A 14,350-nucleotide genomic window follows, 5' to 3' on the forward strand; every position below is an offset into this window, starting at 1 on the left:
AAAAATAGATTCCTAATGGGGTTTATGACCGTATAGGTATTAGTAACTCTTAGAGAACCGTGATGGCCCAGGAAGTGGGGTTAGCCACCATACTGAGGGCAGTGATAGCAATGACCAAGTATAAATTATCTTTGACATTTCTTATATTTAACTAAGAATGGGTAAACTTTAGCTTTTCAAAAATCCTATGGTCATTTAGCAATATTTAACTTAAATCCTGGACGAAAAAGGAAATATTGAATCATTGTTTTTAATTAAGTATTAATCATTCTTTAATTAATATTTTGTGTGTCAATAAATAATTTTATGTGGTCATTCATTGATCTGAAAAGCATCTGATAGCTGATATATAGTGAAGAACCATTACAAACCTTTGCGCATTTGTTAGAAGCCCCAAAGGTTAAGATAATGAAATAGGACCAAATCCCAAAGGGTCAGTTATGAATTTCGGTAGAGCACCACCACCGCAATTTGCAGATGTGATTCCAATATCTGTTCCCTAATTTAACAGTGATTTTGTTCTTAACTTACATGCACAGCAAGCAGACCCTCTTTATAAGTCCATGCATGCGCATAAAATGCTCAAGTCCAATGTTGAAGAATCCTATGTTTGTAAAGCTTACCAGAGATGACCCCTGCAGTCAATGTGGCAGCTACTGGTGACTGCCTCTTACTCACTCTGGCAAGAAATCTAAACAGTAAACCATCCCGGGCCATGGCAAACAGAATTCGGGGCAAAGGAAACATGGAACCCAGAAGACTAGAACAGAAAAATTCATAATCCACATGTGAGTTATTACAAATATTATTCTAGATGAGTATATACTGGTAAAGACTGGACACACTAAAGTACAGAACCTATAGCAAAAAATAATTCAAAATCGGAAATATTCACAAAAAAGTTATTAATCTTTATATATATCAAAACAGAAAATGACCTAATTTTCCATTTTTTTCCAGAATCCTCGATGAAAAAAGATCCCCCTTTACTTAATAAAAGTCAACTCTCTCACCTGCCACCGCACCCGATGATAAAGTAGCAATTATTGGTGTCTTCGTTTTGGAATTGATTTGAGCTAGACATTTGAAAAGCAACCCATCCTCCGCCATAGCATAGATTACACGAGGCATTGGGAAAATGGATCCAAGAAGACTGAATAAAAAGCAAACACATGCAGTATGGCAAACACATTCATGCAAGATTACATCCCAGAACTGAAATTAAGTAATCATATAAAACTCAGCATCACAGCTGTGATTATGAAGTCTTGTTATTTTTAAAATGTATTATGATTGGGCATTTTAAAATAGATACCAATTAACCATTGTGCTACTTATTATTCTCTTACAGATATTTGCCCAGCACAATTATCAGACTAAAAACAATACTGCAAATAATTTGTGCAGGCCCATGATTACTACTAAATTAAAACTAAGGAATTAAGACTTAAAAAAAAACCCAATTATATCATTAAGACATTTTTAACTTAGAAAATAAAATTTATAAATTGATATGTAATTACAGAAAAGATTAAGTAATTTGATTTTATAGTATAGTCACTTCATTTATTCAATAACTACACATTTTTCATATTTATTTTACCATTATTTTTCCTCATACAGCGTGATCTTCGATCAAATTAATAATTCTTAGCATAAGATAATCAAGACAGAAAAAGATAAAAAAAATCAACTCACTGTAAATTTAGTACATAAAAACAGCCGCAATTAAACGTTAGTAACAGTGCAGTTTAAGAAAATGATTTTTGCTTTAGATGTTTTGAATTACTTGTGTGTTTACAGGCAGCATCATTCCGTACATGAATTAGTTGTAAAAAATAACCATTTGAAGAGAAAGTAAGTAAAATATATTTTTAAAATCTATCTTCTTTATCTTTTAATAAAGCTGTGTTGAGCTTGGCCACAAATAAATCTTTGTCCATCTCTCTTCTAAGACCATGGTGGCAAGGTATCACCACAGTTCAGATTTTTGAAACTGTCTGAAACTATTTAGAATAAACCTCAACACTGGCAGATGGCTAAGAAACCAACAGGGGTAATTTCTAATTGGTGCTTAATATTATCTTGAATACAAAAATAAAAGACAGTTTGAGGGGAAAAAAAAGCTAAGCTGATGAATTATACAAAAAAATGTCTTTTTCCAATTTCAGACTTTTAGAAAATTATTTTCACCTCAAAAAATGAGTAATCAAGCAGAGATTAATTTTTCTCTTTGTAAGAATGCTCTAAGTATAGCACGATATAAAACTCAAATGAAATATCTTACGATCACATGTTAAATTAAAATATGAGTAGCTCAGGAAACTTGAGAAATGAATCATAAAATATTAAAATAAGCAGCTACTGAAAATCTGAATACTTGAGATTCAACTATTCTTTTTGCACAGATTTATACAAATTTCCATCATTAATTTGAAAACAGTAATTTCCATTTCTACACCAAGTTCACTCTGATCAGTGCCGAGAGGAAGAAGTCTCAGTGCTTCATAATAAAAAGCACATTATACTTAACAATGCCACAGTATACAGCTTCCACTCGCTACAGACTTGATATTTTAAAAGACAGCAGAAAATGTCAAGTCTGCACATAAGGTCTCAATTGTCTGTAGCACTACAAGTAACACCAAAGCCAGCAGGGAAACATACTAGTATAAGCATTGTAAAGTTTTACAGTACATATAGATATGAATATGTATGAAATATATGTGTGTATAAATGCCATATATACCCACAGAAGCTTGGATCATCATTATCTTGAAAAACTGACTTTTTTTTTTTTTTTTTTTGCGGTATGCGGGCGTCTCACTGCTGTGGCCTCTCCCGTTGCGGGCCTCTCACTGTTGTGGCCTCTCCCGTTGTGGAGCACAGGCTCCGGACGCGCAGGCTCAGCGGTCATGGCTCACAGGCCCAGCTGCTCTGCGGCATGTGGGATCTTCCCGGACCGGGGCACACACTCGTGTCCCCTCCATCAGCAGGTGGACTCTCAACCACTGCGCCACCAGGGAAGCCCTATCACTTAAGATTTTGATATGGCAATTTGGGTGAACTATTAAGAGAATACAGTTGTATAATGTGTTCCTCCTATTAGGATTATTTTTAAAACATACAAAAGCAATTCTTTAGACACTGACTACCTTTGCAGTAGCCCAGACAGCCTGCCCCAAAGGCAATGCAATGTACCTTGTTGACAAAGCACAGAGGGAGCCTGCTGCAACGACATATTTGGCTGGACCCCATCCAACATACTCAAACGCTACAGGAAGTGGGCTTTTCTCATCGAGGAGGTAGTATGGCATCATCAGTGTTAAAGCTGCTGAGACCCCAAAATAGGCCATAAAGCACACGAGCAGAGAAGTCACAATTCCAATAGGAATAGCTTTCTGAGGATTCCGGACTTCCTCACCTAAGGAAACATAAACGAAAGATTTGCATATTTAATAAAACATGAATAGGTAAAACATGAATTCTTCTTCTCCTTCATAGTAATTCTATTCTGCTCTGTCCCTCTGTTTTCTCAGCTTGCTCCATCTATGTTACATGACGTTTCTTCTCTTCTTGAGCGTCCTGTGCTGTCACATAAAGATCAAGAAAGCAAGAAATCCTGCAAGTCAGTTTCCCATTTCCAGAAAGAAAAAATATGTTATCCCGGCACTATTAAATGTTTAGGGATAGAACAGAAGTGTTTATCCATTTGGAAAATGATTCCTCCACAGAGATTACACATCATGGCATTCTGTAGGCCCTTAATTATGAAGGCTTCCACATATATGAAGATAAACTTCTACTCAGTGCACTGATTTATATTAAATTTTAGTTTTAATTTAAAAAAGCACTTTTTCAATCTTTCTAATACAATTTGGCATGTGAAACACCCAAAATATGGTCAATTATAAGGCCATGCAATAATGTGAACCCAGAGGAAGCATTTGGGGACTAATTAATTGTAGCATGATTACTTTATTGTACAGGATAAAGAGAAAAGAATTGCCACAACATATTTTGTCCTGTTAAAGAAGAAATAATTTAAGAGCATGATCATCGTTGTTACTCACTGTGATAGCACTTTCAGACCAAAGGTTAAGGGTAGTAATTATGACCAACACTTACAAAGTAGTTGACAACTTGCAAAGTATTTTTCATAATCTTAGGTACCCTTCATAACATCTGAGAGGTAGGTATTGCTCTCCTGATTTTACCAATATGGAAACCAAAGCTCACAGAGTTTCACTAAGTTTCTTTTTATACAGCAGGTGTTACTTCTGGGTCTGGAACCAGCCCTTATGCCAAACTCCATTCTCTTCCTTTGAACCTCTGTTGTCACCTATGGGTACTCATGTGGTTCAAAGAACAATTTTTCCTTCGACATAGAGCAAAGAGTCTGCTCTTACCAGTTGTTGCAATGCAGTCAAATCCCACAAAGGCATAAAAGCAGGTTGCAGCCCCAGCCAAGGTTCCCGCAAAGCCATAAGGCATAAAGCCACCAGCCCCATAGATACTTGTTCCATTTTCAGAAGGTGGCTCCCTAAGGAAGAGAAGAAGCACATTGGAAAGTCATTTTCCTAGAAAACTACTTCTTCAAGCAATTTGTCTCAAACTACAGCCTCGGAAGATTATTGTGTTCATCAGCCTTGGAAGCTGATGTGTACAAAAGTGAAGGTAAACTCTGATTTTTTTCACCCTATCCTAGAGGATGTGGTGGTGTTCTCAATGATGGCACCCCTCTCTGGTTACCAGCACTCAACCAGAGGCTGATCATTAGCATAAGCGGAAGACTCAGACCCACTCCGGCTGGAACTCATAGCCAGGCAGGATTTTGAGAACAGAGACCCTATATATGGGCCATGATCTGAAATAAAGACAAGAAACTTTCTCTTCTCGTGGACAGTAGGGCAGACTGTACAGCTGGAAAATTTACTAAGAGGACTTTTGACAAGGTAAAATAAAATTCTCTAATCTTGATTAATAATACTGAAGTTGAATATTCTATTACATGTTACAAATTATATAAAACCAGAGGATACTCAATTTTTGCCTCATCAGAATGGCTACAAACAACATATGTAAAGGAAAACATGTACATGTACATCACTTCATGTAATAGACATTTTTGTAATCTTATTTACACATAGGAATATTATGCTTAAATAAATGTTAGGATGAAACCTTTCATATATAATTAATTTAATATTTGAGATTATCAGGTTTAAAGTGAAATACACCGACAATTCTGCTTATGCAATCAATAACATTCTCAAAAAAAACAGCAGGCGTGAAAATTACTACAAGGTTGAAAGAATGCAATGGGACCAAACAGCGTCCCCAAAGGAAAAACTAAAGGATGTATGACTCAAAAATGCTCTTTGTTAGTTTGAGGTGACAAATCTTTGGAGGGAAAAAAACCATCCTTCCAATGGTTAGGACCTCTCCTTGCTCTTCCTTAAAACTGGAGCCAAGCTTGAGGTTAAGAACCAGCAACTTCATGGCTTTAAACAGCTGCTCAGTAGTGAGCATACCTATGCATTCAGGAAGAACAGTCTTGAACTAGAACAGACCTTCAGAAAGTTCTCTGCAGCAAAAAGTTTGAGAACAGTTTGTCTAGAGGAAAATGTAACGTAAGACAAAAGCAAGCAAATATTAAAAAAAAATTCAAAATAGAAGGGGGAAAAAACCCGAGTATTTAACCTGGCACTTGCAGATATATTTTTGAGAAACTCTTCACTAATCTTCCAGTTTGCCACGTTTCCTTTCACAAACCCAGCGACCATAACAAAGAGAAGGACCAGGATATTAATGGCTGTGAAGACTTTATTCACCCAAGCAGACTCTTTTACTCCAAAAGATAAAAGACCTATGGAAAAAGAAAGGGTATCTTAATGTTTACCTAACCTTTAGGAAAAGGCAACAGCATGTTGAGACAGTTACAAGCTTTAGGATATCACTTCACCAGCATTCATATATTTAACTGACATTTATCCCTTTCTACGGAGAGCTCTTAGTCACCTAACTGTGAATAAAACTAACTTGATTTCAGAATGCAGACTGTGCTCATAGCCAGGAGATCCCAAACTCTCCGATAAATGAATAAATTTAGTAACTGGCTTTTATTATCAATGGGTAGGGAAAGTAACTTAATTTTAGTGAAATGCTGTTCTAAAACGCCATTTCAAGGTTAATGGCTGAAAAAATTTTAAAGTAAAAGCTCAATCATACTGTCTGCCTCATATTTGCAGAATACATTAAACAAAATAATTATTCAATTGTCATGACAAAAAATATTTTGTTAAATCAATATTCATTTTAATAGTTTTATTTTTATATTCTGACTGTAAATGCAATCAATTTCCTATTCAATTAACTTGAAGATACAGAAAAGAAAGGAAATAAAGATCAAGTGTAATTTCCTTTCCAGAATTTTGCACACACACACACCAAGACACACAGGCACACGTTTACATGTCAACAAACGTATAACCTCATTTCTAACAGTCACATACTCTTCTACTGTGTGGAGACACTACATTTTACTCCTATATTTACAGACAATCAGGTCACTGTTAGTTTCTTACAATTATAAACAGCGCTGACCTAATCATCCTTTTATAAATATCTTTTTACACTTTCTAATTATTTCTTTATAATAATTTTCTATAAGGTAATACCATATCAACGGTATACACTTTACGTAAGACTTTTGGTTCATACCATCAAAACAGTCTCCAGAAAGTTTGGCCCAATTTAAATTGTCCATTTTTTCCCATTAGGCTATTCTTATTCATACTGATTTACAAGACTTATTCATACAATAATGCTATAAGCTCTCTCACTGTATATGTATATAGCATGTTTTCCCCAATTTAGCATGTACTTTTAATCTTAGTGTTGATTAAACATGTAAGAAAGTTTTAGAATATAAATTTTTCCTCTTTAGTTTCTACCTCTAGAAAGATTTTCCCTAACGTTAACCCCAAAACATTCACCTTTGTTTCCTTCCAGTACTTTCATGATTATATCTATCATATCTATATCTTTAATACACCTTGTATAAGATATGAATTATGGATCAAAGAAAGTTTTCTTTTTACTGTTGGGGAAATAACTGTGATGAAAGGCTTATATCACATACATACTTGCTTCTTCCCCGTATCTGTACCACCCATGATCAAATAAGCAAAATTATCCAAGTAGAGATGAGAAAAGCTGAATTTCATTCTCCTACCTGTATAATTCCAAGAATTAGACAAGAATACAACTATATTAATATAAAGGAAAACTGTATGGTCAGTACGATTACTGACTCTAACTATCTGTCAGATTAGGAAACACTATACAACTCTACACCTTGGAAATGTACACTGTATTACTATACATTTGGGAAGATAACAAAGCCACCGCCAAGTTTCATAAAAGTTTCTCAATACCGCAAGTGCACTCTCCATTCTGAGATCCCCAACTCCCACAGGTAAATTCGCCTTCTCATCTAAATGCTGCATACACATCCCTTGTATCTTTAATAAAACAACAGCCTCAGTTGACAAGACATTTGGCATTACAATATGAATACAGATTACAGCAGGAGGTTTTAGTCCTTGAAGTTTCTAAGAACACAGCTATCATGTAATCTTAGGCCTGAGAGAAGAGACATGATGGTTGATGAACATGGGACCTAAGATGCAGGCCAAGGCCTGAGTCTTGCCATGGAATTTAATGACTGAAACTGTGTCATAACTACATGCTTCTCATCGTTTGGAGATTAAAGCTGAATATTTAAGGCCACTGAAACCATCCTTAAATAAAATGTGATGTAACTAATTTAATGTTAGCTAGGTGGTTGAGAAACCCAAACAAATAAAACCTATCATGTGTTGAAAAACAATTCATGCAAGTTTTCTTGACATTAGAAGGAAAATGCCAAATAACTTGGACCTATAAATTTTGTTCATGTCCCTAACCGTATCCCTACCTAAAACATTAAATTAATGGCTAACATTTTAAAGGGTAAAGTTATTTTTTTAATTATGTAATTTTATAAGGAAAAATTATAGAAAGATAGGGAGAAAGTAGCTAGTGATAAGGTTCGACAGGAAAGCAAGGGTCTATCAAGCAGGAAATGGGAACAAACACGGACTTTATTCTTAGTGCGGTCCTGGATGGATTTAAGCAGGAGTGCCAGGTAGGATGACAATCAAAATTGAAAACGCTCAAATAATTTTTAAAAATATCAGGGGACAGCAGGGATGAGCTATGCCTACAAAATAAAACTGCCTGCCATCTAAGTGCTTACTATGCATCAAGCAAAAAGCCTGCACAAGATAAACACTGACATCCTCATTTTATGGATGAATAAACAGAGTCATGGAAAGATTAAGTCACTCAGTGTTCTAAAGATAGGAAGTGGCAGAGTAGAATTGAAAACCTGGTCACTCTAATTCCTATGCCTTTCTAAACTATTATGCTACACAACTGATGAAAACAGGAAAATTCTAGTATCAAGTATGTTTGTCTCCATAATGTCTACATTTTAAAAAAATGACGGGTGGTTTGAATATGCTCCCTTCTCAGCCAGATGTCTACATTATATAGGCATAAATAGAAAGACTGAATTTCTTCTAGAAACAGTATGCTTGCAAATATCCTTAGTTGTAACTGACAAGATGAAAGAAGGCCAAAAGTTTTATATCCTTCCTTATTGAAGCTTTGTTGCCATTCCTGCAAATCTCCAATTAGTATTATAAAATTTATGTACCCTATCTGATTATTTAGTGCATTCCAGGTATCAGTGACTCAGAAGTACTATTTCTACTGTTCCATGTAATTTAGAGTTATTTTTGAAACATACGTATCACAGAAGATAAAATGTGATTCTAGCTAGTCACAAGGCCCACAGATGTCCAATAGTAGCTTATGTGTGTAAATATGCTGCCTAGCCTTGGAACTCAGGTCCCAAATTCAGTGGTAACCTATTTTCCTGGGACAACTAGCCCGGCTCATCTTAGGGAGAAGTGTAATTGCTTTTCTTACCTGCTAGAAGTAATATAAGGCACACAGCAAAAAAGTCAGGATACTCTGCAAGGCCAGTATAATTCATTTTGAAGTATGTCCTGAAAAACTGACCAATCTGTTTGCTAAGAAGTTCATCAAAGGTGCCACTCCAAGCCCTTGCAACACTTGATGTTCCTTCCAAAACACAGAACGTTCAGAGAATACAAAGTCAGTGGGAGAAAATTAACATAACATCTCTTGCTACTCTATTCTAGGATAAACATGGGTTAGTTCAGACAGAATTGAACATTGTAATCACATATAAAATGATCTTGATAACTTTAAAATTATACAATAGCAATCAAATGCTCAAGTCCATAACTGTGGAATCAGGCCATTTTATTTGCATTAAAGAACTACCGTTTTTTAAGAAAGGTTGTCAAACCCGCTAAGAGATGGCACATTCAGAGATGAAGCAGAATCACTGAATTTTGCAACTAGAAGGAGACACTTTATTTAGAGATGAGAAAAATGAGACACGCAGGGGTCAATAGATACACTCGGATCACCCAGTCGCTAATTAACGCAGACCTATCACGGAAGACTCAGGGGTGCCATTTCTACCATTTTACCCAATCAGGGTGATTTTTTGGAAACATACCTATCACATAAGATAAAATGAGATTCCAGCCAGTGATGAAGGCCCACAGTTCTCCTACAGTAACGTAAGTGTACAAATAGGCAGACCCAGTCTTGGGAACTCGGGCCCCAAATTCGGCATAGCAAAGGCCTGCCATCACGGAAGCCAGCGCAGCGATGAGGAAGGAGACCACGATGCTGGGGCCAGAATCCGCTTTGGCAACCTCGCCAGCGAGGACATAAACCCCGGCACCCAGAGTGCTTCCAACGCCCAGGGCAATGAGGTCCATGGTGGATAAGCAGCGGCACAGTTTGGTGTCTTCTAGACTGTCCAGAGTCACGATTTTTCTCCGGATCAGACATCGCGCAAAAGACAGCGCTGCTCTGCAGGGAATCATTCTGAAGATGGCAACCTGAAAGAGAGAAGGGAGGGGGTTAAAAGCTGATCTGGAACCGTCATCCGCCCAGTTCCCCTCCCAGCTTCTCCGCACAGCTGTGGCACCTGATTGCTTTTACTTGCTGGAGGTGCCGCCCGGAGCAATCAGAAGGAGGGTTGAATGAGCCAAAGCTGTGATTTTCTCAGAGCTCACTCTGATGTGGCCTTTTAGAAGGATCTCCCACAAATGACTTATTTGGGGAGCAAAGGAACAGGAGCCTTGGGCGATTAAAAAGATTTGCCATTCTTGTTTGTTGTTGCAATTTTTAAGGATATGACGATAGAAATATATTCCAAGAGATGGCTTATTTGTCGTTGCTTCAAGCAAAGGGGTAAATCACCTCATCTTTCTGGTTCTCTCTCTGTCTCTTTTCTTCAATCATTCCTTGAACTCATATTTTTTTAGGCCTTATTACACGCCAGGGACTGTGCCAAGAGTATGTCTAGAATGGTGTGGAACGCTGGTATGGCCTCCAGCTTTACCAGACTTACATTCTAGGTATTGCCTAAAAGCAGGTAAAAACGCCATCATTATGTGGTCTACAGCTTTATCAAATATGCGTGAGCTCTGCTTTCATTTCATTGTTTCATTTTAATGTGGAGCCACTTGAACCTTTTAGAATTAAAAAAATTACCCCCAAAACATGCTTAGAGTTTTCTAAATAAAACTGCTATTCACTTATGCTTTAAGTATGAATTTGTAATAAAACACACATGCTTATTCATATTTACTTGCAGTTTCTAAATAAATAAATAAAGTCAAAGTCCATGCCAAGTATGATATATTCTTTTTAAATGGAATGAATAAGGTAGACAGAAGGTCTCACTCCCCATACCTTACAGGCCCAAACAACCTAACACTGAAAAAAAAAATCATCAGGTTATAAAATGTGGATTTAGTAAGGAAAAAAATACACATATTATAGTAAAAAGTCTGAAGCAAGATATACCAAAATATTAACAGTAATATTGGTAATATACAATATATATTATATAGCTAATATGTTTCTAAATTTACCTCCAATGACTATGTACAACTTATATACAAAAGAAATATAAAAATTAAAAGGCACTATATGGCCTTGTCTATGGAGACATATAACTCAGAAGACTAAGAAATAACTGAGGAATAGGGAATATAATAGTATGTGCAGCTTCTCAGTCAATAAAGCTAAATGTATTTAACTTTTAGAAGTTCAGAGTCATGTTTATCCTATTGCACAATGATCTCCAGAGGCTGAATGTTATCCCTTCAATCTTGTTTTACTCATTAGCAATAGCTTAAACTCATGAGATCACAGCTTGACATCTTCTCTGAAGAACTTAGGGCTTTCTGTCCTATGAAATAAATCCTTGAACATTTCTCGACATTAATCTCTGTAAAAGAAAACTATTATTAAAACTTATTTTATTTAAAAATAGTAGTATAATAAATTTTCTATACTGAATCTCAATGACTTATTGCTCATAAGAGAAAAACATTTCTGGGATATGAATAATCCAGTTTCATGCTAACCCTAGTATATAAAGCTAACTCACTCAACATTATTCACACATCAATATAGATGCAAGTCCTTGATGCTGAAAGCAGCTGATTCAAAGAATATAGAGAAAAATCCTAAAGAAAAATGAAAATGAGTGAAAAGTTCCTTGATAATAAAAATAATGTTTTACGCATCATTATCTTCCACACCACCTGGCACAGTGCCAAGCATGGCACTTCACAAATACTTGTTGAAAAATTTGCAAAAACAGATGACATCTTCCATTTTGCCCGTACTTGCGCTTCCAAAGTCAAAATCTATCAAACTTCCATAAATCAAATGTGGATCAATTTCTACCCTTACCTAGCCCTTAAATAGCTATTTCTCATATAACACATCTCGAAGATAAGGGAGAGAAGTGTTTTGCTTACAAAAGAATCAAGTGAAAAGTTGGAGTTATACAAAGGCCAACTGAGGGGGGAGGACGGCAGTTGAAGGGATTTATAAATGCTGACCTTCAATAATAGTTAAGCATGTTTCTACAACAAAGATGTGCAAAGATCAAGAATTAGGGATAACTGCCAACTGAAAAATGCTAAGAAATGAAGACCCACTGAATTTTAGTAATGATTTAAGATCACAGGAAAATGGAACATGTCATACACAACTTTAGGAGACAACTGATATACAGAATGAGGCACACCTGTTAGTCATTAATTAAATAAAACATTCTTGATAAAGTGATTGATTAACCTCACATATTATGAATAAAAGACAAATTCTACAACTATTGCAAAGGAATCTGGAAGGAAGCAAGGAAAACTAGGAAGACAGGAGACTGATACGACTGTGGGTGAGCTTTTATTTTTTTTTTTAACGCTTTTTTTGGTAATATGGTCACCATGTTTTTTTCGAAATTTCTAACCCCCCCACACAAACACAAGATAGCATAAAAATAAAAAGGAATAAGCAAGCCAACCGATAAGCAACCTTCTTTGAAATGCTAAAAATAATGAGAAGTTTTATTAGTAACAGTTACCCAAAATGAATAAATGAGTGACCCTCATCTTGTCAACAGAAAAGTGAATTTCATTCACTCCAGATTACATTGGAAGCAGAACTATTTACAGAAACATACAGCTTTAATCAGAGAGGATCTGATTGCTAATGCCTCTTTCCTATTAAAAATGGAAAGTATTTCATGTTCAGTTTTTCTGCGTTGCCCTGAGCAAATAAGACAAAGCTGCCACTTGTGAAGCATTCATTTGCTTTTGAGTAACAGAAATGCAGACGTCAGAAACTCTCCTCTGAATTGACAGGTTAGGCAATGTCCTTGGCAAACAGTCTTAACTACGCACAACTGATAAAATACTGATTGCAAAAGCTATGATACAAAACCGACTTTGCAGAAATATACCGAGATGGGAAAAAGCAATGTAAAAACATACTGGGTCAATTTAACAAATTGTTGTTAAATAAACATTTATTAAATCCTAGCAGGTGTATCATATAGTCGATAAAGAAAAAAAATCCCGTGCTTTTGTTAAATATGTTTTTGTGGAGATACACTAATATATGGAAGTACAGTGGCAACAGGAGAATGAGAAAAAATAAGATATTTGTGTCTAATGTAAAATAATTTGATATTTACTTTTTAAAAATTTAGTAACTTTTCCTTTAAAGCATTTAAAATATATGTTCCTTATGTAAATGGTTACGACAACCTTACCCTCATTTCTAGAAGGTTCTTTCATTGCTGAAAAAAATCCACTCATTCTTTGACACATGTCTGCATTTACTGTCCCTGCCTGGGCTCTTGTGTGTTGTCTCATCAGCAAACGACTATGCAGTGAAAATATGCAAGGATTTTGAAGGTGATTCTATTTGGTCTGGAGGACAGAGACTGTTTTTCCAAGAGCAGACAATGATCCAAACCATCATACCCACTGTCAGCTGTTGCCACCATGACCAAGGACTGGTACTGAGTATGAACCCTACATAAATGTAAGCAAAGGACAATGATGTTAGACTTTGGGAAGAGGGCCATGCAACACTCATACCCATGACCTGAACCTTGAAATATAAAACTCTAATCAACATTCCTATGAGGTCACAAATGCTTCTGGTGATACTAGAAACAGATACGTATCTTTTTTCAATGAACAGTTATTTTACTAATTGCTAAGACAGTGGCCTCTCTACTGAGGCTTAAAATATGCACATATTAGCTTAGATCTGAAAATGTAATTAGCCAACAGAAAGCCTCCGAGGGATCTGCAACAGCTCAGGCAGCAGTAAAGTCTGTGAGTGGATTTCATGAGTCTGGTGATAGCCAGATCTTCCTGAGTCCCTTCCCCCCCGTCCCCAACCCTAAGTATAACAGTTTCAAGACATCCAACTCCCCGATGGAGCCCTTATTAATTCTTGCCAGAAAGCTAAATTCCCTCCTCAGCAACTTGGAATTACCCCCTTCTCAAACTTCTTCTATCCAGGTTGTAAACTTGACCATGTAGAGTTTTAGGTCAAATAAATCCCTAGGCCTGATGATATAACAACACTATATAGAGAGCAGACCTCTTTTCCACTAACCACAGAAATCTGGCAAAATCTGCTAATTACAGTCAAAAGTTGATCCTGGCTTTTCACTTCGGTTCGAAAGTTTGACCTAGCATTTAGCTGCACAGAAATGCAGCTCCTCCCCTACATAAAGGCTGACATTTCAAATGTAATCCTCGGTATCAGTATCACAGGCCCTGACAACAAATCTTACGGGAGGTAGGAGCTGCGGGGG

General features: G+C 36.3%; 1 protein-coding gene across 8 annotated transcripts in view; it reads right to left on the reverse strand.

Annotated features, from left to right (window-relative positions):
• The window catches only part of SLC7A2 (solute carrier family 7 member 2), a 73,862-nt gene that overhangs the window by 20,036 nt on the left and 39,476 nt on the right, over positions 1-14,350 (reverse strand). For 5 of the 8 annotated variants that reach the window (XM_059049425.2, XM_059049428.2, XM_067022369.1 and 2 more), the window contains exons 2-7: positions 9,662-10,052; positions 9,040-9,195; positions 5,704-5,869; positions 4,410-4,543; positions 3,202-3,424; positions 1,014-1,153 (exon numbers count right to left, since the gene is read on the reverse strand). In XM_059049425.2, the coding sequence (XP_058905408.1) occupies positions 1,014-1,153; positions 3,202-3,424; positions 4,410-4,543; positions 5,704-5,869; positions 9,040-9,195; positions 9,662-10,037 (1,195 nt within the window). In that variant the 5' untranslated portion in view covers positions 10,038-10,052. Of the gene's footprint in view, positions 1-623; positions 761-1,013; positions 1,154-3,201; positions 3,425-4,409; positions 4,544-5,703; positions 5,870-9,039; positions 9,196-9,661; positions 10,053-14,350 lie in introns of all 8 variants that reach the window. The other 3 variants (XM_067022366.1, XM_067022367.1, XM_067022365.1) reach the window with 1 other exon arrangement.

The sequence above is a fragment of the Kogia breviceps genome, chromosome 20, assembly GCF_026419965.1.
Source record: "Kogia breviceps isolate mKogBre1 chromosome 20, mKogBre1 haplotype 1, whole genome shotgun sequence".
NCBI classification, from domain to species: domain Eukaryota; kingdom Metazoa; phylum Chordata; class Mammalia; order Artiodactyla; family Physeteridae; genus Kogia; species Kogia breviceps.